The 27790-nt window shown below is 45.4% G+C and overlaps 1 protein-coding gene across 1 annotated transcript in view; it reads right to left on the bottom strand.

Annotated features, from left to right (window-relative positions):
• The window catches only part of nbeaa (neurobeachin a), a 1211357-nt gene that overhangs the window by 384610 nt on the left and 798957 nt on the right, over nucleotides 1-27790 (bottom strand). The window contains exon 38 of the mRNA XM_070892347.1: nucleotides 21564-21688. Within this exon, the coding sequence (XP_070748448.1) occupies nucleotides 21564-21688 (125 nt within the window). The remainder of the gene's footprint in view (nucleotides 1-21563; nucleotides 21689-27790) is intronic.

Below are 27790 nucleotides of genomic sequence, written 5' to 3'. Positions count from 1 at the left end.
ATCACCTACAATATATTCAGACAACAAATATTTTCAAGATTTTATAAATGTGGATGATTATTTTTTAATACAAAGCTTTCTAGTAATTCAAGATTGTGAAGCAAACCTACTAGTAGAATTGATACGCAACAACCCACAAAGACAAGAAGACTAACATAAATATTTATTAAAAATGGGCTCTGATTTCTGAACTGGAATTTAAACGCTTAAATTAAAATATATATTTTTGCTATCTCCAGGAACTTTTTTTTATAAATTAAATAGTGTAACAACAATCCAAGCCTGAAACTTTTAAATACTCAATTTTTTAAACACTCCAGCTATTGTTGTTTTCCCAAGTGGCATTCTCTACTCTGTAAACTTAAACTATAAATAGAAATCCTTTGACATTTTTTTCCTATCGTATTTTATTTAACTTATTGTGCCTGTCTGACACATTGCTTTGATGAGAGGTGAACAAGATATTAATGCTAATGTATAGGCCTGCCTTATCTCATCTCTTGCATAACATTTCCATTTATTCACAACAGAATTTTGTTTACCGAAAGCCATATCTTTATAATATATCTGCATTCCTAGTCAACATTGATTCAGCACTTTATTTGTTACAAGAATCTTTTCATTCTTCAAGGTCATAACTGGATGGGTGCACATGCTTAGATGAATCGGGTGCTGCACAGACATATCTCTGAGGAGCACAGAAATTCTCCCATCTGCCTTCTTCAGCATACCTCATTATTTTCTGCCACAGAAATGACTGATTAACTTTGTCATTATTGCTGCATGTTGTTGCTTTGCTTGTTCCACCAAGCCTTTACTGCGGTAACAGATCAGATCTCGTTACAATACAAATTTTGAATGCAGCCACAAAGGATAGAGACTGGCAGGACATTTACTTCTCTGCGATATTTACACAGAAAAAAAAAATTATACCTGACAGTTCTCGTAGATGACACTAATGCAGATCCAAACTAAGTATCTTCAATTAACAATGGGGTCAATTTTGGTTTCCAGTGTAAAACTGGTGAGAGGCTGGTGGGGTGATAACAGCAGCTGACTGGGAAGCCAGTGGAGGATCCATTCCATTTCCAGGTCAAGCTATTGGTATATAGTATGTGAGCCGCCTGCATGAAATGCACTTTAGTAGGCAGTTTGATGGTGGGCAATCAAATACTGCTGTAGGTTCTAAAGTGCCTGCAACAGCTTAAAGGGGAGGTGAAATGTTGTTGTGGTGAAACAGGAAAGGCACATTATAGTGCTGCAGGAAGATGTTTGGGGGCAAGATGGTTCCAGTAGGGCCCCAAGTTTTCAGATTCAGTTATGGAGATTCTGGTGGTTCAAGTTCATGTTCAAATTGATTGGGGCTTTAGTTAGCGCAGTAATCTCTAAAATTTGCTCTCTTGCAAATGTGTAGGAATGCTGAGCTGCAGCATAGTAAGCATAGTAGTAGGACAGATATGCAATGGGAATGGAAAATTCTGCTATCTCTCATGATGACCATACCTCTGTGCTTTCTATCTCAGTGCTAGAAAGCAAGCTGGCCTGACTGCCACGGCAGACGGCAAGTTGTAATTTGCAGCTGTGCCCTCTCAGGCTAAGTTCCTAGGGGTCACTGACTACGAGAATTACATTTGCCTTAATTAAGCCACAGCAGCCTCCCTCCTCCCATGTTACAGCCACAGGCGGAGCACCATATAGAAGCACTAGAGTACATAATAGAGCACTTCAATCAGGCACTGGGGGTTCATACAAGGTGATAAAGTGTGTAGGCATTTCTGTAAGCTGTTAAAATCATAATGCTATTCAAAATCTTCTCTGTGCAGAAAGTGTATCGATAATAGCTGGTGATCTTGCAATGCGAAGTGAAATAATAAGATTTGCATTGTTAATTGCGTAAATACCAAAAATTACAATAAAGAAATTAATGGCAAGAGACAACGGGACGAATTTTGTTGTGGATGATGCTTACAACCTCACCGTTATTAAAGTGTAAATTGGACAGTAACTTCCGGTGAATGCACATGTGCAGTAAAACACAAAAATCCGGAAGTTGCTGTCCGAAATGTCCTGCTCCTCCAGAAACTGCACCACATCAGTATCTCGCTGAGAGACTCCGCATTGAAATACGTGGAATGGCATGAAGTTGTGGTACGTACATGACCATATACCCACTGAACTCGCCAGAAAAAGTTAGGGCTTGTCCATTCCAGTGTTTTAACAATGTGATAAGTCTTAATTACTGCAAAACAACCTCTCTGGCACTTAAAATTAACTTTTACAAGCGTAGAGTCTCATTCCTTCAGCTTGAAATTATTGTTTGAGTTTTCTTTTAAGTAATTACTTTTTAAAAAATGTTTTCTTTGTCTCTTTTATCTCTCTCTCTTAATCCCATCAGTCTTTCCCTCTATTTTGGTTCTGTACACGATTTGACATAGAATTAAATATTCGAACTGACACTTCCTGGTTCCGACTGCACTGCTCAGTAAGGATTCTTCAATCTGATTGGTTCAGGAGATACAGATTGTACTTCTCCAGTGCAGGACTCTTTGATCCGGCAACATCCCTGGTCCGGCATCATTCCCGGTAGGGAGGGTCACGACCGCGCTTTGTCCTGGGGCTGGCTGCTCCTCTTCTTCCCGCTGCCTCCGGTGTTCGCTCCTTGGTCGGGTCGGCTCAGAGAGGGAGCGAGGAGCATGGCAGCTGCAGCGCATGCGCAGAATGCGGCCGGGTCGTTGTCAGCAGCATTGTCAGTAGAAACCAGTAAGTCTAGGGTAAGGTCGGTGTGACCTCCTGTGGTCTGGAAAATTCTCTGGTCCGGCACCAGTCAGGTCTCAAGGGTGCCGGACTGGAGAGGTACAACTGTACACTGCTTGACTAGCTCACAGGTCTCAGGTCCCCTTTAGAGGGCACAACACTGAAATGGATTTCGAATCTCAACAAATTCAGTGAAAAATCCCATAGAAAGTCTGTGGGCAAGTACAAGTGTAATGAATGGCTGGCTCCATTTCTTCGCCGTTGAGAGAAAAATCTAATCGATTAAATCATATGGCATTGTGGATTTATTCCTGTTTTTACAAACTTACTTCAATTATATGCTCATCACTTTCAAATGCCTTTTTTTTTGTTCATGTACAAACAATTTCAAATAGAAGACAAAAAAATCTGGGCCTAGATTTTAACTGCCAGTGTGTTTCCAATGGGAAAATGTGCTGGCAAATTAATTTCCCGCCCACCTGCAGTAAAATGAAGCCCATTCGACTTTAATGGCCAGGCTACATTAAAATCTCACCAGCCGACTTCCCACCTTTTCCAGGTGGGAATCATCGGGAAGCTATGAAAATTTGTGTTGCCTGGAGGCCGCTTGCAGAAATCGGGTAGGTGGTGGGATTGGCTTCAGTGCCTCGTGGGAGCCTTGTATTTGTGAATTGGGGAGGGGAGAAGAGGAGAGTCTACGGCAGGGTGACTTAATGCATGGCAGATGAAGTATAATGTGGATAAATGTGAGGTTATCCACTTTGGTGGTAAAAACAGAGAGACAGACTATTATCTGAATGGTGACAGATTAGGAAAAGGGGAGGTGCAAAGAGACCTGGGTGTCATGGTACATCAGTCATTGAAGGTTGGCATGCAGGTGCAGCAGGCAGTTAAGAAAGCAAATGGCATGTTGGCCTTCATAGCAAGGGGATTTGAGTACAGGGGCAGGAAGGTGTTGCTACAGTTGTGCAGGGCATTGGTGAGGCCACACCTGGAGTATTGTGTACAGTTTTGGTCTCCTAACCTGAGGAAGGACATTCTTGCTATTGAGGGAGTGCAGCGAAGGTTCACCAGACTGATTCCCGGGATGGCGGGACTGACCTATCAAGAAAGACTGGATCAACTGGGCTTGTATTCACTGGAGTTCAGAAGAATGAGAGGGGACCTCATAGAAACATTTAAAATTCTGACGGGGTTAGACAGGTTAGATGCAGGAAGAATGTTCCCAATGTTGGGGAAGTCCAGAACCAGAGGTCACAGTCTAAGGATAAGGGGTAAGCCATTTAGGACCGAGATGCGGAGGAACTTCTTCACCCAGAGAGTGGTGAACCTGTGGAATTCTCTACCACAGAAAGTTGTTGAGGCCAATTCACTAAATATATTCAAAAAGGAGTTAGATGAGGTCCTTACTACTAGGGGGATCAAGGGGTATGGCGAGAAAACAGGAATGGGGTACTGAAGTTGAATGTTCAGCCATGAACTCATTGAATGGCGGTGCAGGCTAGAAGGGCCGAATGGCCTACTCCTGCACCTATTTTCTATGTTTCTATGTTTCTAATCTTTCATTGTAGAGCCCGGAGGTACACTCCTGCTTCTCCTGTCACCACAAGGAATGTGAAAAAAAATGTACCTACTGGGAAGGCCACAGCTCCTCTGCCTGTTGTTGTCACTGGTGGGAAAGCTACAGTGGCTCAGGCCATCAGTTAAAATTACAGTCAGGTTCCAATGACGTCATTGGGACCCAACATACGTATGTAAAGAAGGACTCCACTGGTTTTGGATGTGTGTCCTTGTCACCTGCACAGTACAGCAGGTAAAAATCCCAAATGATGAGTTTCTGATGGTTTTCTGGCATGCAACCTGGTGAACTTAATAGTCCACCGGCCCCTTTTCTGTTGACGTGCAGGGTTGCCCCCCTGATTTCCGTTCAGGTGTGTCTGTTTTTGCTGTAGTAATATTTTGCTCAATTGCAGATGAAATAGGAAAATTAACTAATAACGCTAAGATTCTGTGTTGCATCATGATGGCAGAACAACTAGAAACTTTGCAAACAGGTATGAAATCTAAAACAAATTACAAATATGAAAACATCTGCTAAAATATCGCAGATAAGATCCTAATTTTATAATATATAATTTCAAGATAATAAAAGTAAGAAAACCTATCCTTGCATTCACTTGGACCTTAAAATTTGATATATTTGGTAATGTTCATAGACTGAGGATACTCTAGTTACTTAAATAGGTTTTTCTCCTTGAGTGAGTAGGATCTCTGGAGTCACGAGCAACAATTTCAGATTTTTTCTAATAAGTGGAGAAAAATCTGTAATGTTACATCAAAATTTTAACACAAATCTAATACAATTTTAAACTCCATAAACATGCCTACCCTTTGCATTTCTGCATTATGTATGACCTACATAATAGCCCCGATTTTAACTTGGGACGTGTGCAGTGTGCAGGTTGCGCGACAACCTCGCGTGGTTGTGCTAACGTGAGGCTCAGGCTATTTTATCTCCTGAGCCATTTGACTGACTGGCAGCCCTCCTGATCATATCGGGAACCGAGCAGCCCACCCATCTGCTGCACACAATTTCTGGCAGTACTCTTGAGGCCTATTTAAAGCAGGGATGCAACTCCTAAAATGTGGTTACATTGCCTGCTTGGATTTTTTATTGCTCAAATTTGCAAGATATCTTGACTAATGAAAAAAGTAGAAGTCTGCCTCTGCTTTTTTGATCCTTCCCTGGAGGTCCTAATCGAGAAAGCGAGGGTAAAGAGCGAGCTACTCTTTCCCAGTAGCTGCAAGGCCACAATTGAGAAGGTCTGGACAGAATGGCATGGCTTCAAAGTAGAAAGACGTTCAATGATGTCACAAGAGCGTGAGTATAGCTATTCAGTTCTCTACTTTCCTCAACAGCACCCCTTTCACTCCAACCTCCACCAGTCTCAACAATTTACTTTTCTCCATCACATCTTTTAGCGTACAATCACAAAGGCCCACTGCAACACCTCTATTCCTCATTTCAAACATACTCACTTCATCCTTTCCTCTCTTTACAGTATACACTGACAACATTCCCTGTTCACTACCACTTGCACAACCGCCAACTCCTCCCAGCACTCCTTCCTCATTTTACACTCCACACACCTGGCTTTAGATTCATCATATCCCCATATTCATTCCATTTTGTGTCTTCTCCACCTCTCAACACATCTACCATATGCACAAGCCCTACACATTATCACTTATCTGTTCAACAGTCACTCATTAAATCTCACCATCTCTTTCTGCAGGATAGGACAGCACATAGTGCGAGAGAGAGGGCCAAGCCAGGTGGAGGAGAAGCAAATATCATCACCCTCACCTGGTCACAGCAAGAAGCCCTTGAGATCAATGGGCCAGGCATGGCCATGAGCATCAGGGAAGGCGAATCTGGCGGCATACCCAAGCCGGATGTCTGCATATTACTTGTAACCCTTCATTCACCTCAGCAAATATATAGGAAGCTTCACAACTTCAAGCTACATTCTCAAGACACTAACCTACTCATGTGCAACTTCTCTGTGCTATCCTAACTCTTGAGCCTTTTTGTTCTCTCTAGGTCTGTGTCAGCAGTAAGAGACTTCTTCAGAAAATATGTCATAGGAAAACAATCTCTTGAGGATGCACCGTCATGTGCTCCACTTCTCCCATGCAACAACAGAGATTGAAAACCCAGCTGGATTACAGAGTGAGTTACAGGGGTCTTCACATGCTGAGATACCAAGCACGTGGGCAGCAGCATATACTGGTGGCAGAGACAGCCCAGGAAAGAGCTCGCTGCAGGGCAATGTCCTCTCTCAGCTCTGCTGATGAGGACAGAGATGAGGACTTCAGCGAACTAGTTATGAAAAGAATACTGCTGGCATCACACAAGCTGTTGTACCAAGTATTGGAAGGTCTGCCAGTTTCCGCACTATAGCCGAAAGTAGCGAGGAATCCACTTCCAGCCTGTGTAGTATCTTCTGGCATGCCATTAATACTCTGAAGTCTAACCTGGAGAGTGTGGTCACCTTCAGGGTGAGCCCTAGGAAAAAGAGTCAGTTTCACCAGTCTTTGCAGCTTTTAAGCTCAAATGGTTGCCATGCAGGCTCTGGGCTCCGCCTTGGACATTAGGGGGCTGAATAGATTGGGGCTTTGAAAGAGTCACGCACCTTCTGCAGTTTGCTCTCCTAGAGATCAGTGTAAGTGATGATTCCCAGCCCCATGGGATTGGCAGAGGCGTAATGGGAGCTGCACATGTTGTCCTCTCATGACGTCCATTCCTTTGCACTCCACTCAAGCAATAGCCGCCCTAGTGCCAGCAAGTCAGCTGCATCAGATTGGTCTGCTTCTTAAAAAAAAGCATTCTAGTTGAGCACTTGTGTGTGGAATAAATTGAAGGTGATTATTATGTTTGTCACTAAATTAATCACCTTTGGGACTCTTGGACTACATTGTGAATTTATAGCATTGTCAGAATATCATTGATATAGTAGTTGGTTGAATGGTTTGAATGTTCTTTAATGCAGGATGAACATAAGAGCAGGAGTAGGCCATTAAGCCCCTCGAGCCTGCTCCGCTAATCAATGAGATCATGGCTGATCTGCAACCTAACTCCATATACCCGCCTTTGCCCCATGTCCCTTAATACTTTTGGTTAACAAAAATCTATCAATAACAGATTTAAAATTAACAATTGACCTAGCATCAATTGCTGTTATGGAAGACAGTTCCAAACTTCTACCACCCTTAGCATGTAGAAGTTTCCTAACTTCACTCCTGAAATGCCTGGCTCTAGCTTTTAGGCTATGCCCCCAGTCCAAGACTCCCCTATCAGTTCCCCATAATATCTTGAAAACATTAATCAAATCACACCTTAACCGTCTAAATTCCAGGGAATACAACCCTAGTTTGTGCAATCTCTCATAACTGAGCTCCAGGGGTTAAATTATCATTCTAGCAAATTGCTGCTGTATCCCCTCCAAGGCCAATATATCTTTCTGAAGTTGTGGTGCCTAAAACTAAACACAATACTCCAGGTGTGGTCTAACTGGGTTGCTGTATAGCTGTAGCACAACTTCTACCCTCTTGTATTCTCGTCCTCTAGATATAAAGGCCAGCATTCCATTACCCTTTTTGCTTATTTTCTGTACCTGTCCTTGAACATAAGAAATAGGAGCCAGCTCTGCCATTCAATAAGATCATGACCTCAACTCCACTTTCCCACCTGATCTCCATATCCCAATAATGTATCCAAGTTTGCTGATGATACAAAGCTAGGTGGGAAATTAAGCTGTGAAGAGGACACAAAGGCCATAATTTTCTGGGGTGGTAGCGAGCGCGATCGGTGACGGGTCAGGTAGAAAAGTTGTTATTTTTGACAGCGGGTCAGGAAGCCACTGCCATCTTGCTCTCACCTGACTTTCCCTCAAGGCATGGGTCATCGTGGAGCCGACCCGAATGGCAATGGTGGGTGACCCAATTGAGATGATAATCAGGTAGTTTACAGGTACTTAAGAGCCTTTCCCACTTACTTTTTAAATTTCTCTGCATGGCCAAGGGATTCACGCAGCTCGGAAATCACGTCCGTCAACCTGAGTTGGGAGTTTAGAGACCATTGTTCCAGCTGATTACTTGGCAGTATGAAATGTACAGTAAAATCTCCCACCTGATAGATGATCAATTTCCTCAGGCAGAAGCTGTTGCTCAGTCCATTTCCAGCACAGATTTTGCAGGCTGCAAGTGTTTCCAGCAAAGTCTCCATCCAGTGTCACCTCATTGGAGGAACTCTCTCACCATTGATAAATCGCTTCTGTCATCTGTACTTCACCTGCCATCTATTCCATCAACATGGGTGCCATTATTACTGTCTCACCTTAGTCCTCAGAATTCCACCACGATGAGCCGCAACACCAGCAGCACCGACCCTCTCTGCTATCACCTGATGCTGCACAGGACAGAGGGCATCAGCACCCAAGGACATTGCTGCCTGGGAGGCCTCATCATGGCCAGATTTAGTTAAATTTACGCTGTACACCCATATGGTTGCCACATGCTGTGCCAGGTTGGCACCACCCCACATCAGCACCATAAAGCATCCCTACAGTGACCAAGCCATTCCTTTCACACTCATCACAATTGCAGAGGGTAGCATATGTCTCACCATTCAGTGCATCTCACTAATCCACTTCCAAAGGTGCATAATATCAGTCCAAGAATGGAAAGTGTTGAAAATGAAGATTTGATGTTTTTTTATAAATTCATTGATGGGATGTGGGCTTTGCTGGCAAGGCCAGCATTTATTGCCCATCCCTAATTGCCCTTGAGAAGATGGCGGTGAGCGCCATCTTGAACTGCTGCAGTCCGTGTGGTGAAGGTACTCCCACAGTGCCGTTAGGGAGGGAGTTCCAGGATTTTGACCCAGCGACGATGAAGGAACAGTGATTTATTTCCAAGTCAGGATGGTGTGTAACTTGGAGAGGAACTTGCATGTGGTGGTGTTCCCATGCGCCTTCTGCCCTTGTCCTTCTAGGTGGTAGAGTTCGCGGGTTTGGGAGGTGCTACAGTGCATCTTGTAGATGATACACACTGCAGCCACGGTGCGCCAGTGTTGGATAGGATGCCGATCAAGTGGGCTGCTTTGTCTGGGATGGTGTCAAGCTTTTTGAGCGTTGTTGGAGCTGCACTCATCCTGACAAGTGGAGAGTATTTCAACACACTCTTGACTTGTGTCTTGTAGATGGTGGAAAGGCTTTGGGGAGTCAGGAGGTGAGACACTTGCTCTTGTAGCCGCGGTATTTATGTGGCTAGTTCAGTTAAGTTTCTGGTCAATGGTGATCCCCAGGATGTTGATGGTGTGGGATTCGGCAATGGTAATGCCGTTGAATGTCACCATTTGACACATTAACAGAATTACATAAATATTGGATAAAACATCTAAGTGCCTACCCTCATGTATTGTTGGTTAGTATGATTGCACTAGGATGAGGGTGAGTGCAAAGGGTGGCTGGTGAGATGGGGTTGTGATAATGTAGATATAGAGAAAGGGTTGGGTGGAGGTGCAATGTAAGTTGATGTGAGTAAGGATGTGTAGGAGTAGGGTAGGGAAGGCAGAGTGATGGGAATGTGATGAGAGGCACAGCAGGATACAGTTGAGTGTGGTTTTGTACTAACGTTTTCCGATCTAATGAGATCATTGAAACATTTGCGGCACTGCAACCAGGTTCTCCTGACCACAACCCTGCTTGTGACCACCTCTGCAATCTGCAACCAGGCTGTCTCGGTCTCCTGGAGAGGTCTCTTCAGCCCATCGGCAGGCAAGAGGACCTCCCTGCATGCTCTGACTCACTCCTTAAGCATATGGAGGGAGTCATAGGAGAACCTGGTTTCAGCCCTCTGCCTCTGTGAAGTCATTGTCAGTGTTTGCAGCACTCCAATGCTGTAGTGCACTGACAGCACTATGTTACATTAAACTTAAAATCTAATGTGGCTGTGGTTCCTTTAAAGATCCCGGCTGAAATGCATCATGAATGACATCACCAGACACGCTTTATCTCATTGGGCTGGGTAACACGCTGAGTGGGTTTATTAGGCCCCATTAAGGTAAGTTCATGTTCTACAGCGGAATGGAGCCAGCAGCGGGGCCATGAACACTGGCCGCACTGGACCCACCAAGATAAAGAAAATTTCGGCCAACAAGTCTGCAAAGCGATATAGACAGGCTAAGTCAGTGGGCAAGGTGGTGGCAGATGGAGTATAATGTGGGAAAATGTGAGGTTATTCACTTTAGTTGAAGAATAGAAAAACAAAATATTTTCTGAGGGATTTGAGTGTCCTTGGACACGAAACACAGAAAGTTAACATGCAGGTACAGCAAGCAATTACGAAGGCAAATGTTGGCCTTTATTGCAAAGGGGTTGGAGTACAATAGTAAGGAAGTCTTGCCGAAAGTGTACAGGGCTTTGGTTGGACCACACTGTATTGTGTACAATTTTGGTCTCTGTACCTAAAGAAGGATATACTTGCCCTAGAGGGGTTTAACGAAGGTTCACTGGATTGAGTCCTGGGATAAGAGGATTGTCCTGAGGAGATATTGAATAGAATGGGCCTATACTCTCGACACTGGCGTTTAGAAGAATGAGAGGTGATCTCATTGAAACATACAAGATTCGAGAGTGCTTAATGGAGTAAGAACATAATAGGTGCAGGAGTAGGCCCTGCGGCCCATCGAGCCTGCTTCGCCATTCAATAAGATTATGGCTGATCATCGACCTCAACTCCACTTTACCACCTGATCTCCATATCCCTTGACTCCCCTAGACTCCAAAAATCTTTCTATATATTCAGAGACTCCTCATCCACAGCACTGTGGGGCAGAGAATTCCAAAGATTCACAACCCTCTGAGTGAAGAAGTTCCCCCTTGTCATGTATTCAACTGTCATTGCAATCCATGTATATACTGACCTAAGTTGTACACCGTGAGAACACTGACCACTAGGTGGTGAACTTGTGGGAGACACTCCCAACCTAGACTTTCAGGTATAAAAGGGGAAGCTCCACCCACCTTCATCACTTCAGTGCTGGCAAATAAAGGTTACTGGTCACAGAGTGACCTTCTCTCCAGTATGGGCCTCGTGTGCATTTGTACTGTATAGTAAGGACATATTATTGGCGACGAGAAACTGGGATTTAAACCACGCGAGCATGGCCACTAGCAGCACAGACTAGAGGTACTGTGTTGGTGATGAATGGGACGATTTTATTGAGAGACTACAGCAAAGTTTCGTCACTAAGAAATGGCTGGGACAGGATTCGGCCGACAAACGCAGGGCTCATCTCCTGATGGTTTGTAGATCCAGGACGTACTCCCTGATGAAGGACCTTCTAGCGCCAGAGAAGCCGGCGGACAAGACTTTTGAAGAGCTCAGTAAGTTGATCGGGAAACACTTCAAACCGGCGAGCAGCATGCACATGGCGAGATACCGGTTTTACACGCATCGGCGGTGAGAAGAGCAAAGCATTCCAGACTTCGTGGCAGACCTCCGGCGGCTGGCGAGCCTATGTAAGTTCCTAGATGCATGCAGAGCGGAGATGCTGCAAGACTTTTTTTTAAATTGAGGGCATTGGGCACGCTGGGGTTTTCAGGAAACTGATTGAGACCAAAGACTTGACCCTGGAAACAGCGGCTTTGATGGCCCAGACATTTATCTCAGGGGAGGAGGACACCAGAATGATGTTTGATAAAAATCTTGGTTTAAATGCAGCAAATGGACAGGGAGTCAACATTGTTAACACAGCACACAGTTCTCCAGGCAGACAGGGGCAATCGGACATGCCCGAGCATGTAGTCGAACCCAAAGGGGGAATTCAACAGAGACAATGGCTAGCTGAACGGCGATTCATGCCATCGTAAGGGACAATGCGGCCAGAAATGGAGCCATCAACACCTGTCAATGGTGCGTTTAAGGACAGTTACAGAGACAGTCAGAGACGATCGACTGGTAATGGACCTTTTGTTTCCAACAACAGCTCATGTTGGAGGTGTGGAGGCAAACACACAGCCAGAGCTTGCAGGTATCAGCAATATACCTGCAGAAACTGCAACGTCAGCGGTCACTTGGCACGTATGCGCAGGAAGCCTGCAGCCAGGTTGATGTACGAGGAGGACGGGCCCGATGTAAGCCCTACGAGGCCAAATGGACACTGGGGGAAATCGCTGGAAGCTGAAGTTCAGCGAGTTCACGTGGAGCACCTATACAATTCATACACCAGGACGCCACCGATAATGATGAAAGTGCTCCTCAATGGCATCCCAGTATCAATGGAGCTAGACACGGGGGCCAGCCAGTCCCTGATGAGTATCAAACAGTTCGACAAGATGTGGATGCCCAAGGCCAGGAGACCAAAATTATTGCCGATTGACGCACAGCTACGGACATATACAAAGGAGATCATTCCGGTGCTAGGCAGCGCCACGGTAGTCGTGACCTACAAAGATTCGGAGAACAGGTTGTCACTCTGGATTGTCCCGGGGTACGGTTCCACACTGCTGGGAAGGCATTTGCTTGCTGTCATGAACTGGAAATGGGGCGATGTCAATGCAATTTCTTCTGTGGAGCGAATATCATGCTCACAGGTCCTGGACAAATTTGACTCACTATTTCAACCCGGCATTGGCACTTTCATGGGACCAAGGTAGTGATTCACATAAACCCGGATACCAGATCAGTACACCACAAGGCCACAGCGGTGCCGTACGTGATGCAGGAAAAGATAGATGGCGAATTAGACCGCCTGCTGAGGGAAGGCATCATCTCGCCAGTCAAATTCAAGGCGGATAGGTCGGTCAGGATATGTGGTGATTACAATCGGGTGTCAATCCAAGACCAGTACCCTCTACCGAGAGCGGAGGACCTCTTTGCGACACTATCTGGTGGCAAACCTTTTTCAAAATTGGACCTGACCTCAGCTTACATGACCCAGGAGCTGGCGAGTGAGTCGAAGAAGCTGACCACCATCACGACATACAAGGGGTTGTTTGAGTGCAACAGATGGCCATTCGGGATTCGCTCAGCCGCCGCAATCTTTCAACGAAACATGGAAAGTCTCAAGTTGATTCCAAGGATGGTGGTTTTTCAAGACGACATCCTCATCACGGGTAGCGAACCTGGAAGAGGTGCTACGCAGACTGGACCGGGTAGGTCTGCGACTGAAAAAAGCGAAGTGCGTCTTCCTAGCTACAGAGGTAGAATTCTTGGGGAGGAGGGTAGCAGTAGACGGGATCAGACCTACTGCGTCCAAAATGGAAGCGATCCAGAGAGCACCCAGACCCCGTAACACGACGGAGCTGCGTTCGTTCCTGGGGCTCCTGAACTATTTTGGTAACTTTCTTCCCAAATTGAGCACGGTTAGAGCTATTACATGTGCTCCTATGCAAAGGTCATGATGGGTCTGGGGGGACAACCAGGAAAGGGTTTTTGATAGAGCACGTTATGCTCCAACAATTTGTTAACGCTATATGACCCATGTAAGAAATTTGTTTTAACATGTGATGCATCGTTCTATGGGGTCGGATGTGTGTTGTAGCATGTTAATGCCAAGGGTCAGTTACAGCCAGTAGCTTATGCCTCCAGAAGTCTGTCCCAGGCAGAAAGGGGCTATGGGATGTTAGAAAATGAAGCGCTTGCATGTGTATATGCAGTAAAAAAAATGCACCAGTACCTGTTTGGCAGGAAGTTTGAGCTGGAGACAGATCACAAACCCCGAACGATCCTTTTGGCCGACACGGCCATAAATGCAAATGCGTAGGCCCGCATACAGAGGTGGGCACTCACGTTAGCCGCCTGAGACTATACAATTCAGCACAGACCGGGCACTGAAAACTGCGCCGATGCACTCAGCAGGCTCCCACTAGCCACCAACCGAGCATGCTGCTGAGATGGTCATGGCTGTTGAAGCTTTCAAAAGCGAAGGCTCACCCATGACAGCCCGTCAGATCAAAGTCTTGACTAATAGAGACCCGCTACTGTCTTTAGTTAAGAAATGTGTCCTGAATGTGGACTGGGCAGCCACGTACGGGGCATGCCCTAAGGAATTTAAACCATTTCACAGGCGCAAGGATGAACTCTCGATTCAGGCCGATTGCCTACTATGGGAAATCGAGTAGTCATGCCCCAGATGGGCAGAGAGGCGTTCATCCGAGAACTCCACAATGAGCACCCGGGCATCGTCATGATGAAGGTAATTGCCAGGTCACATGTTTGGTGGCCAGGGATAGATGCAGACCTGGAACTTTGTGTTCCCAGGTGCAACACGTGTGCCCAGCTGGGCAATGCACCCAGGGAAGCCCCCTTTAGCTCCTGGTCCTGGCCCGCCAAGCCATGGTCACACATCCATGTGGACTACGCAGGTCCTTTCATGGGAAAAATGTTTTTGGTTGTAGTAGACGCCTACTCCAAATGGATCGAGTGTGACATTCTCAATTCAAGCACTTCCTCTGCCACGGTAGAAAGTCGACGGGCAATGTTCACCACTCATGGTCTACCAGACGTCTTGGTCAGCGACAATGGCCTGTGCTTTACAAGCATAGAGTTCCAGGACTTCATGGCAGGAAATGGTATCAACCATGTCAGAACGGCACCGTTCAAGCCGGCCTCAAATGGCCAGGCGGAATGAGCAGTGCAGATAATCAAACAGGGGATGCTCAGAATCCAAGGGGGTTCCCTACAAAGCCGCTTATCACGCCTCCTGTTGGCCAATAGATCCCGACCACACTCACTCACAGGGGTTCCACCCGCAGAGCTGCTAATGAAAACGACGCTCAAAACCAGGTTATCCCTCATACACCCCACCATGAAAGAAATTGTTGAGAGCAGGCGCTGGTCACAATGTGACTACCATGACGGGAATGCGAGGGCGCGATGTATTGATGTTAATGACCCTATCTAAGGGCAGATGTTGAGAGATTGTTTCTCCTGGTTAGAGAGACTACAACTAGGGGGCATACTCTCAGGATAAGGGGTCGACCATTTAGGACAGAGATGAGGAAAGATTTCTTCACTCAGAATTGTGAATGTTTGGAATTTTCTAACCCATGAGGTTGTGTCTGAGTATATTCAAGGTTGAGATCGGCAGATTTTTGAACTCAAAGGGAATCGAGTAATATGGGGATCGGGCGGGAAATTGGAGTTGCGATCGAAAATCAGCTGTGATCTTAATGACGGTGCAGGCTTGAGTAGCCGTATGTCCTATTTATAATTCTTATGTTCTTATTGTTATATATGTAAACGTATTTACACTGTACAGCTGCCAGAGGGCTCATTCCTTGGAGTTCCAAGGAATCCCATAATCCCTTGGGAGCAGAGGTATTTAAGGAGGCTTTCCAGGTTGGAGAGGCACTCTGGAGACATGCAATAAAAGACTACACTATACTTATGATCTTAGGCAGTGGAAGCGTTGCTTGAGGATGCCAATGGTGTGTTCTACAATGTTCTTTGTGGCAGCATGGCATTCAGTGTATGCCTGCTGTGTATATGTGTATGTGGTTTCCAAACCAGAGTCATGAGCCATGCCATGAGTGGTTAATGCTTGTCGCCCAGTAGCCAGCCTTTGACTTGCCGTGGTGGGTCAAATACAGGTGGCACAGAGAACTGCTGCAGAATTAAGCAAGCATGACTACTGTCAGGATAACAGGCATTCATCTATAAGATGTGCTGCCTGTGGTCGCATACCAGCTGCATATTGAGGGAGTGGAATCCTGTTCGATTCATGAAAATGGGCAAGTTCAGATGATGCGCACACAAGGCAATACGCATGCAGTCAACGGCATCCTGCATCACGTGGAAGCTTGTAATCTGTGCAGGCCCTTGTGCTCACTCCATCTGCTTGTCACTGTAAAGAAGGAATGAGATGAAGCTGTCTCTCTGTGTCTGGAGAGCCTTAGTGACCTCCCTTATGCAGCAGTGTACTGCAAACTGCAAGATGTTGCTTATATCTCCAGCAGAAGTCTGGAAGGATCCAGATGCATAAACGTTAAGAGCCATGTCACCTTGACAGCCACTGGCAATGCTTTCCTTGCCTTGCCTTGAGGTTGCAGTTGTTGCTGCAGCAGTTGGCAAATTTCAGTTACAACCTCTTTAGTGAAACAAAGACATCTCAAGCATTGTTCCTTGCTGAAGTTGAGAATTGCATCCTAGCTCCCTAAAGACCCTTGGTGGATAGGCCTCCTGCTGAGAGCCCTACGCCCTCCTCCTCCTCCTTCCTCTTCTAGCAGCTCATCCTGCTCTGTGTGGCCTCTCTTCATTCTCCCAGTCATGCTCAACTCCAAGAGAAAGGCCTACAAAGCTAATTCTGTCTGTAAGCAACTTGTTTCAGCACAAGCTTTTAAAGGAACAAAAACTACTTCAGTACCAGCCAGAACTCCATACAGAGTATTTAAACTTTAGAAAAGTATAGAAAAGCTGCAAAAACTAGTGTAATTGCACCAACATCCAGAAGAAATAATCCAGCAACTAATCTGTAAGTAGTTCATGATCCCTTTAAATAGTGCCAGTGGAGGGGTCCTTCATGATGTTTAACTGTGTTCAGCTGTTTGAAGTTAGTGCAGGGCTAGAGCCCAGAGTTCAAAAATGGCAGCGCAGGCGTCAAATCAGTGTTCCACGCTGATTGACGTCATAATCTGCCTGCTCTGCATGCTGCCAGCGATTGTTAGGTGGGCATGTGCAAACCCCTTCACCAAGATGGCGTTCAGCGCACTTCCCGTTGGAAGTGCGTGCGCGCATCTCAGACACCATTTTCCACCATTAAGCCAGGTGTTGCCTAAAAAACAGGTGCTACAGAGCCCAATTTCTCCCCTGCAGTCTATTCGTGTACAACTGTTCTGTTGAGCCTGCACGTTTCGATTTGATGTCAGTGCTGCCGAGAAAAGTGCATTCTTTAACATTTTCAGTAGATTTGTTTTAATTACTAAACTGGATTCTAAATTGTTTCAACCTACCAACATAACCATAGGTCTTTTTGCACAAAGTCGCAGATTGTTGCTGGATCATACTTCTCCTATTTGGATGAGTTGCATGCAGTAGACCATCTTCTGTTCCATCCAATTTCATCATAATTGTATTCAAACTTGAGACACAAAGCTTTTTTTCTTTTATTATTATACTCAATTGTGATGCTACATTGAGGCCACATTTCTAAATTGAAACTGTTCTGTAGAATGAAATTACTTGGATATCTGAAGACCAACTCATAGGCTCTATAGGTAGTTAAATAATTGAATATATACATATATTCTCACACAATATATATATATATATATATATATATAAAAATAAAATCTCTTTACAGATAGATAGGGTAAATAGCATAATATACTAGTGGTCCTGCACCATAAATTGAGAGCTGAGTGTTTGAATCCCAGCTTTGTTTGATATTTATATTCAATCTTTCCCACAGATGGTGAATTGTGATCTTGGCCAGATCATCAGACACAGTATTGAGTAGATAGGAGGGAGGGAAAATCAGCAAGGGTTCCACCTTGGGTTGTACTTCCAGTAAACCCTTACCAGATGGCTACAGAGCAAAGTCTGAAAATTTGTGCAGCAACCTACGTGCCTTTTTAAACCAGAATTTTGGGGGTGCATCCCAATACAATACAAAGGGGAGTAAAAGGAGATTAACAACATTTAGTTTAAAAGAAAAAAAGATTCACTTCTGAATTTGCAAATCCAAAACACTATATTTTTTAATAGCATTTCTCCCTTTTATAAAAAGGAGCACGTGTGTACAAATTATTTGTATTTTATTTATATACCTAGAATGGTTCAAATTAAATCTTGAATTTAAAAAAAAAAATCTATTTTTACCAGCGTGAATGGTAAATGGGAGGGGATAAAATTTAAGATTTTATCTCCTGGCTCCAATCCACCGCCTTTTTGGCCACTGTAAATTTTATGATGGTGAATCATGCCATTGACGAGGCTCCCGCTAAAGGCGAGGGCCTACTTAATATTCAAAAGCTGTGACCCATTGATGTCATTAGCGCTGCAACATAATACTAACTTCACATCAGGGAGAGCCACACACTGTCTGCAGCCTGGCAACAGAACCACGGCGGGAAGTGCCGACTGGCCAGAAGAGGCCAAAATTAGTTTTAAACAATTACTTCTGTTCGGTCTCCCTATGGGCCAAGAGGAACAAGAGTGCTACCCCCAGCTCTAGCCTCTCCCATCTGCCTTCAGACTCCTTCCACTGACTGCTGGGTGCCATTCCTATGGGTTCCCAGATGTGGCATCCTGCCGCCAAATTACCACTCCCATCCACTGGACAGGTGGTGAATCTGGTTATGTGTTGGGCGGGACGTTGGGACCTTTTTATTTCAATGAGGTTCTGTCATTAAGATTGACAGGGCCTCTACGCCTCCAGACTCTGAGTGTACTGTCCGTTTTGGGACTTGTGCTCTCCATTCCCACACTCCCTTTTAAAATCAGGGCCTGTATTTCACTAAAATAAATGATTAGGATTAATCGACTGAAGAATGGGTACTTCTGATTCGGAAAAAAAGTATATATTTAAAACCCAGAATAGTTAGTAAGGTAATTTGAGATGCTTTGGGAAAAGAAGGTGTGTTGGTGGTTTCAATTTGGAAAAGAACAGTAGCGATTTGGTAGTGCATAGATTGAAAACATCCTGGGAGTGGGCAACAGAGGATAGATGTTAGCCAAAATGTTTACGTGATTCTATAGTGTGGTTGAAATGATCACCAGTGGGGCTTGTTGAGTTGCAGCACCAGTTAAAATGTTATTATACAACATTGTAATAACATTCATTGTGTGCCCATGTGAATGGTATAAATTGGGTTCTGGGAAACTCAGTCTTCACAAATTGCCAATTACTGAGGGCTTCACAAACAAGAGCTAAAGTGTATTCCTAATAAAAGATTACAGATTTTGAACAAGATGAGGGCTGCTTACAACTCATTATTAATTATACTCCAACACCGGCGGCAGAATGTGCACGAGCAGACTGAACCAAATCCCTCTTGCATGACAACCTAAAAAATTAGTTAGCTCATTATAATCACCATGAGGCATGAGGACAGTAATATAATAACTCTGGAGAGCTTTGCTTTGTCATTTTGAAGGCTTTATAAATATTTATTTTTATCTATCCCAATTTAAGTTATAATAGAAAAACATTAACCCAATCTTGAGCAACTACACATTCCAAAATCACAGATTTCAGTGTCTGAGAATGCACTATAGCTCTATCCACCTCCTACAGCATATTTAGGATGATGTCAATTAACTCTTTTTGGTCCAGGCAAGATAAAATTCCATTGTAATATGGAAGAGCAATACAACCAACAAAGCTTCATATGTGCCAATAAAAAAAGACGATGGGGAGAAATTCAACTCGCAGTCACCCGATTCTTCAGTATAAAATCCATGTTAGACCTCAGAATATCAAGTCATGTCAATTTTTACCAGAAATGCGCTGTATGCCATAATAACTCAGGTGACTTTTAGTTGACCAGGGAGCCCACCGGAAACAAGTGCTAGGCATCCTAAATATGCAAATCGGGGTCCTATGTCAATTGTAGGACCCCGTTTGTAAAATTCATGCAAAAATGGTTGGAGTGTGTGCCATGCATGCCCTGCCTAATACATTCAATGTTGAGTGGCCTAACAAGTAAAGGGGCCACTAGATGCCACTCAAAAGACGATCCAGAAAATTTGGAATTTTGTTTTGTGGGCTGAGGAGAAACTATGGGCCCAAATTTGACCGAACCTGTTTTTCGGTGCACTTACCGACGCCACTTATTTACGTGCTGAGATGCTCCAGAAAAAAATGCTGCAACTTTGGCCACTGCCTGGCCTCTTCACTGCAGCCGCGCAGCATGGCCAGTGGACTCGGGGGGCGGAGCCAGCATTCTGTGCAGAAAACTGTGCCGGGACGTCTGCACTAGCAGTAGTGCTGGGAGTTGGCAATGGGCCCCGATGCTTGCCAAGTAGGTCGCTCCCTCCCTCCCTTTCCTCCCCAGCCTCTCCGTTGAATTTCAGCCTCCTCTCTGTGGGCCCCGATGCTTGCCAGGTGGGTCACTCCCTCCCTCCATCCCCCACCCCCCAGCCTCTCCGTTGAATTTCAGCCGGCCAGTTCCATCGCTCCTGCCCCTAGCCCAGGTCGAGTGGCCTCCCGATGCATTGTCCCGCCCCTAGCCCAGGCCGAGTGGCCTCCCGCACTGACCCGCTGCCTTCCCAGGCCAAGAGCAGAAAGCTGCATTGCATTTTGAAAATGAAGGTAGGAATTTAATTTTTTATTTCTTCTTATTTTAACTGTGCGAAGGAAGGATGGCTGTTCCCTAAAGCTTGGTTGGTTCAGGAGCACGTTCTCTCCGCTTCCCTCCCCTATTCCAGGCTGAATGGCCTCCGATGTACCTACCTGCGCCGATTTCTTTTAACTCTCCGCAAGAGTTTTCTGAAGTGGCCACATACGCTGGCCTAAGTAGAAATGGAGTAACTATTAGCTGGCCAAAGTTGCTTAAATGGGCAGAACTGGCGTAGGTGGCTCGTAACGCCCCCATTTGAGAAAAAAAAAACTAACCTAAAAAAATTGTACTAACTCAGTTACGCTGGTGCAAATTAATTGGGGAAAATGGCGATTTTTAAGTTACGCCAGAAAAAACAAGTTACTCCAAAAAAAGCAGAGCAACTCCTGGCTAAAATTGAGCCCAAAAGTGCAACTCCTGGGACTAAAATAGACTCCAGCCCACTGCCAGCATGTTTGAGCCATCCACGAGATTGCCTCCTTGCCTCATCCCAGAACCAACCTGCCAGTCGACTTAGCATAGTAGCCAGCTGATTTCCCCCCTTCCCCAACCAGTAAGTTGGAGCAAGGCACTCTTAGCTTGCTGGCAGCATTTAAACGAAGCCCAAAGCTGAATTTGGCTCAGGACGGCTCATTATGGATGCAAGTCAAATTTCTACCCCTATTAATTGTGTGGATGCACAACTCATAGCCAATGTAAAATTCCAGATTCCTTGTAGTGGCTTATCAATATATTCTTAGCTAAGATACAGTAAATGATAAGACTATTGAGGTAGTTAAATGGTCTGACAAGTGTACTAAAATATACTACAAAAAGGCTTGCCTTCAGCAAAATATTCTACATTTTAAATAATTAAACAAATGCAATTCTCCTATTTTATGAAGAGCATACATCTGTCATCATAGATTTCCATTTCCCCTCAGAAATCCCTCTGCAGGAATAAGAAGATTGAAAACTAACCATAGTCTTCTGCGGATTTCAGCAGGACTTCAGGATGAATGGATCCAAAGGCATTACGTATAAATCTGCGTCGACGACGCAAGTCATCTTCCCAGTAGTCCAGACGCCAAAAATCACGCTGCTGGCTGTTAAAAGACAAAACATGCACACATCTTCATAATTATTACTAGTATGTTCAAAGAAGCAGCAGGTATTACACCTACTTATTAAATTCAATTGGTTAAAAGGTTTTGCCGTTGTTTGAAAAACAACCCATTTTTCGATTATACATATTCTAAGAATATAAGTCTGAATGCTACAAAACAGTGAAATAGTATAGAATACATGGAGCATTTCTGCCATTTATATAAAGTACACTTTGCAGAAAATAGAAAATTCCAGTTGTAAATTTAAAAGCAAAAAGGCATCAATGGTTATTGGCAGGTTAATCCTTGTAATACTCAGCTGATGTACTGTTTTCCTATTTCCACATTTTGATATATATTCAATCCTCATATAAAATTTGGACAAAAATGGCTTATTTGCATTTATTTCTGCGACAATAAAGAAGTATTAACAAACTGAACTACCCGGAGTCACAAGGCAGCACAAACTGCCATCCACATAAATCAGAGCAGGTCCATTAACAAATACAGCATCAAATTACATTTATAAATGGCACAGCTTGCCTCCTTTTACAGTGTTTTTTAACAAGGCTTGTAAATCATGCGATGGGACCTCAAACCAAACAGCATGCAGTTTAATGACTATAGTCCCTCTGCAGACTGAACTTGGAACTATAAAATATTGCTTTACTTGAGGTTGCAGAACCACGATTAAAATAATGTGTTGAAATATTCATTGAAATAATTCCCACAGGCGAAAAGCAACCTGAGAAAATTGCAATTTTATTCATTATTAATAAAGCTGAATTAGAGCTCAAAAAGTTCTAGCATGTGGTAATTGTCTGGATAAATTATTATTACAACATTAGTGAAGGTCTTGGACAATTTTATAGCTTACAATTAACTCTTTCATGACGGAGGATATTTTGTTTCTGAAGTACAAATTTGTTTTCCACTACAGTTTCTTTACCGAAAACATTCCATTACAGGAAATAGGTGTCAATGTGTGGGTATACAGTCTGCCCTCTGTGATCTAGATTCAAGTTTCAGACAGAGGGTCTATTAGGGTTTTCACAATAAAGGGCTTTTGGTAGTAGCAACTTTGTTTGTAAGGGAAACATGGCACAAAGCTATCTTCACATTTAGTACCAGTTCAGGTGGCATAGACAGCCTTACTCAGCTATTGGAGGAAAAGACCTGGAAAAAGGGATGTTACACTGCAGTAGAGGAATGGTGAAATTGCAATCATTGTGTTCTGATAAAACAAATGGCGAGTCTCCACCAAATCTTCCTCTTCCTCAATCTTCCTCGCTGCCATGCTCCACCTCACAGTTAACAAGCTCCCCGCTGGAATGGAACTAAACTGCAGAACCAGTTCAACCTTCACCGTCTCCAGGCCAGATCCAAGACCACCCCACCTCATTCGTCGAGCTGCAGTATGCAGACGACACCTGCGTCTGCGCACATACAGAGGCTGAACTCCAGGACACAGTCGATGTATTTACTGAGGCATACGAAAGCATGGGTCTAACACTAAACATCCGTAAGACAAAGGTCCTCCACAGCCTGTCCTCGCCGCACAGCACTGCACCCCAGTCATCAAGATCCACGGCGCGGCCCTGGACAACGTGGACCATTTCCCATACCTCAGGAGCCTATTATCAACAAGAGCAGACATTGATGACGAGATTCAACACCGCCTCCAGTGCACCAGTGCAGCCTTCGGCCACCTGAGGAAAAGAGTGAAGACCATGCCTTCAAAACTGCCACCAAGCTCATGGTCTACAGGGCTGCAGTAATACCCGCCCTGCTATATGACTCAAGAGACAAGGACCATGTACAGTAGATGTTATGTATGTAACTATGTAATACTTACCACCAGAGGGCGCGACTGTTGGGAGTCCTAATGGTCACCTGCACACACATGCAGGGCCAGTATAAAAGGTTGTCTGCCATGTCGTTTAGGCACTCTGGAGTTGTAATAAAGAAGACTAAGGTCACACTAAGTTTGGCTCTCAGTACTCAGCCTCGTGGAGTTCTTGTATACTTAACAATTGGCAACGAGGAACAGAATACGAACCTTCACGCAAACATGGCTGCCGTTGGAATATTAGAGAGATTCGTAGAGGGTGATGATTGGGAAGCCTTCGTCGAGCGTCTCAACCAGTACTTTGTGGCCAACAAGCTGGAAGGAGACACTAACGCGGCCAAGCGCAGGGCGGTTCTCCTCACCGTCTGTGGGCCTAAAATATACGGCCTCATCAAGAATCTGCTTGCACCAACAAAACCAACGGAGAAGGAACATACAGAGTTGTGCACACTAGTTCGGGACCACCTCAAGCCGAAGGAGAGTATCTTCATGGCCAGGTATCGTTTTTACACGCACCATCGCTCCGGGGGCCAGGACGTGGCGGATAATGTCGCCGATCTGAGATGCCTCGCGGGACCTTGCGATTTTGGAGCTGCGTTGGGGCAAATGCTGCAGGACTTTTTCGTGCTCGGCATCAGCCACGAGGTCATTCTTCGAAAGCTGCTGGCTGCTGAAACCCTAGACTTGAGCAGGGCCATCGCGATCGCCCAGGCACACATGGCCACGGACGATAACACCAAACAGATATCTTCTCAACATCGAAGCTCACTGGCAAGTACTGTGCATAAAATGACGTTGCTAGCAGGCCGAACTGCATATGGCAGGGCTATACGTCTGCGGCTGCAAGACCTGTGATGACTCAGAGTCCGCCATCGGGGGTGAATGTGAATCCATTAGTATCGTGTTGGCACTACAGGGGTAATCATCGGGCCCATCAATGTCGATTCAAGCACTACGTGTGCAAAGGCTGCACAACAATGGGGCACCTCCAGCGAATGTGTAAAAATGCTGCGACATACCACATGGCAGAGGATGATCGATCCGGCGCGGATCACACAGCACAGGCGACTCAACCCGCGGAAGAAGTGCATGGGGTACATACCTTCACCACCAAGAGCCCTCCTATAATGCTGAAAGTCAAATTAAATGGAGTTCCAGTATCCATGGAGTTGGATACGAGTGCGAGTCAGTCAATAATGAGCCAGAAGGCTTTCGAGAAACTGCGGGGCAATCAGGCACAAAGACCCAAACTGAGCCCGATTAATGCAAAGCTGTGTACCTACACCAAAGAGCTCATACCAGTCATTGGAAGTGCGGCAGTGAAGGCATCGTATGATGGAGCTGTGCATGACCTATCATTGTGGATTGTTCCAGGCAATGGCCCAACGCTGTTCGGCAGAAGTTGGCTAGAAAAGATTAAATGGAATTGGAACGACATCAAAGCACTATCTTCAGTGGATGATACCTCATGTGCTCAAATGCTAAGAAAGTTTCTCTCACTATTCGAACCAGGCATCGGCAACTTCACAGGCGCCAAGGTACAGATCCATCAAGGCCCCGATGCACTGCCCATCTATCACAAGGCTCGGGCGGTTCCGTACATGATGAGGGAGAAAGTCGAGATCGAACTGGACAGACTCCAACGCGAAGGAATCATATCGCCAGTCGAGTTTAACGAGTGGGCCAGTCCAATTGTTCCGGTGTTGAAAAGCGATGGCACGGTCAGAATCTGCAGAGACTACAAGGTAACGATTAACCGAGTCTCACTACAGGACCAGTACCCGCTGCCCAAGGCAAATGATCTGTTTGCAACGTTAGCAGGGGGGAAATCGTTCACCAAGTTGGACCTAACCTCCGCCTACATGACACAGGAGCTGGCTGAATCTTTGAAAAGACTGACGTGCATCAACACACACAAAGGGCTGTTTATATACCACAGGTGCCCTTTTGGGATTCACTCGGCTGCAGCCATTTTCCAGAGAAACATGGAGAGTTTGCCGAAATCTGTTCCGCGCACCATTGTGTTTCAGGACAACATCCTGATCACTAGTCGTGACACCATCGAACACCTACACAACCTGGAAGAGGTTCTAAGTCGCCTAGACAGAGTGGGACTCAGGCTGAAACGCTCAAAGTGTGTTTTCCTGGCGCCAGATGTCAAATTTTGGGGGAAAAAGATTGCAGCAGATGGCATCAGGCCCACAGACTCAAAGACAGAGGCCATCAAGAATGCAACCAGACCACAGAATGTGACGGAGCTGCATTCGTTCCTGGGACTCCTCAACTATTTCAGTAACTTTCTACCCGGGTTGAACATGTTGTTGTAGCCTTTGCACTTGTTGCTACGTAAGGGTGATGACTGGGTTTGGGGCAAATCTCAAGACACAGCCTTTGAGAAGGCCAGAAACCTGCTATGTTCAAATAAGTTACTTGTGCACGATGACCCATGTAAACATTTAGTGCTAGCTTGTGATGCTTCATCGTACGGGGTCAGCTGTGTGTTACAGCAAGCCAATGTATCGGGCAACCTCCAACCGGTTGCATACACGTCTAGAAGTCTGTCTAAGGCTGAGAGAGCCTATAGTACGGTCGAGAAAAAGGCGTTAACATGTGTATATGGGGTTAAGAAAATGCACCAATACCTATTTGGACTTCGCTTTGAGCTTGAAACTGACCACAAGCCGCTCATTTCGCTGTTTTCAGAGAGCAAAGGTATAAACACCAATGCTTTGTTCCGCATCCAAAGATGGGCACTAACATTATCCGCTTATGACTACGTTATCCGCCACAGACCAGGCATTGAAAACTGTGCCGATGCTCTCAGCCAGCTACCCTTACCCACCACTGGGGTTGAAATGGCGCAGCCCGCAGACTTGCTACTGGTCATGGATGCCTTTGAGAGCGACGGGTCACCCGTCATGGCTCGCCAGATCAGAACCTGGACCAGCCAGGATCCTGTGCTATTAGTAAAAAGTTGTGTCCTAAATGGGAACTGGTCGGCAGTTCTCAGGGAAATGCAAGATGAAATTAAGCCCTTTCACCAAGTCCAACCAGTCGGATTGTCTCTTATGGGGTAATCGTGTGATTTTGCCAAAAAAAGGCAGGGAAACGTTTATACGCAACCTACACAATACCCACCCAATACCCACCCAGGCATCGTCATGATGAAGGCAATTGCCAGGCCGCATGTTTGGTGGCCCGGCATTGACTCAGACTTGGAGTCATGCGTGCATCAGTGCATCACTTGCTCACAACTGAGCGATGCACTAAGGGAGGCTCCATTGAGTCTGTGATCATGGCCCTCCAAACTGTGGTCCAGGATCCACGTAGATTTTGCCGGCCCCTTTCTAGGAAAGATGTTTTTAGTAGTAGTAGTGGACGCTTACTCCAAATGGATTGAATGCGTAATCATGTCATTCAGCACATCCACAGCCATTATTGAAAGCGTCCGGGCCATGTTCGCCACCCATGACTTGCCCGACATCCTTGTCAGCGACAATGGACTGTGTTTCACCAGCTCGGAATTCATCGAGTTTATGACCCGCAATGGCATCAAGTATGTCAGGTCTGCTCCGTTTAACCCAACGGTCAAGCGGAGCGGGCAGTCCAAACAGCAGCAAATCAACACGAGGCACATACTGGAGATACTGTGACCTGTACCTTTATTCACAGGACCAAGAAGTGATGACCCTGCGTTGAGTCTGACCACTATGACCCTATTCCCCTCTTTACCAATTACAGTACCCTCAAGCCACTTGGGCCCCACAGCGTGATTAAGAACAAATACAGGGTCATCGATTTCTATCAATTTCCCCTTTGAGTTATGGTCGTGGCACTCATTTTGGGGCTGGCGCTTGCCTTCAACAATGTCTGACAAGACTGGATGAATGAGGGACAGCCGAGTTTTTAGTGTACGTTTCATGAGTAGTTCCACTGGCGGGACCCCTGTGAGCGTGTGCGGTCGGGACCTGTAGGCCAGCAGGAGGCGCGATAGACGGTATTGAAGGGAGGGTCCTTGAATCCGGAGCATGCCTTGCTTTATGATTTGGACCGCACGTTCCGCCTGGCCATTGGAAGCCGGCTTGCTTGGCGCTGTCCTGACATGTTTGATGCCATTACCCCGACATGAAATCCCGGAATTCATAGCTAGTGAAACACGGGCCGTTGTTGCCAACTAGGATGTCCGGCAGGCCATGGGTCGCAAAGACCGCATACAGACTCTCCACTGTGCACGAGTTCAATATGATGCATTC

The sequence above is a fragment of the Pristiophorus japonicus genome, chromosome 10 (assembly GCF_044704955.1).
Source record: "Pristiophorus japonicus isolate sPriJap1 chromosome 10, sPriJap1.hap1, whole genome shotgun sequence".
Classification (NCBI taxonomy): domain Eukaryota; kingdom Metazoa; phylum Chordata; class Chondrichthyes; family Pristiophoridae; genus Pristiophorus; species Pristiophorus japonicus.
This window is presented reverse-complemented; position numbering and strand designations above follow the sequence as displayed.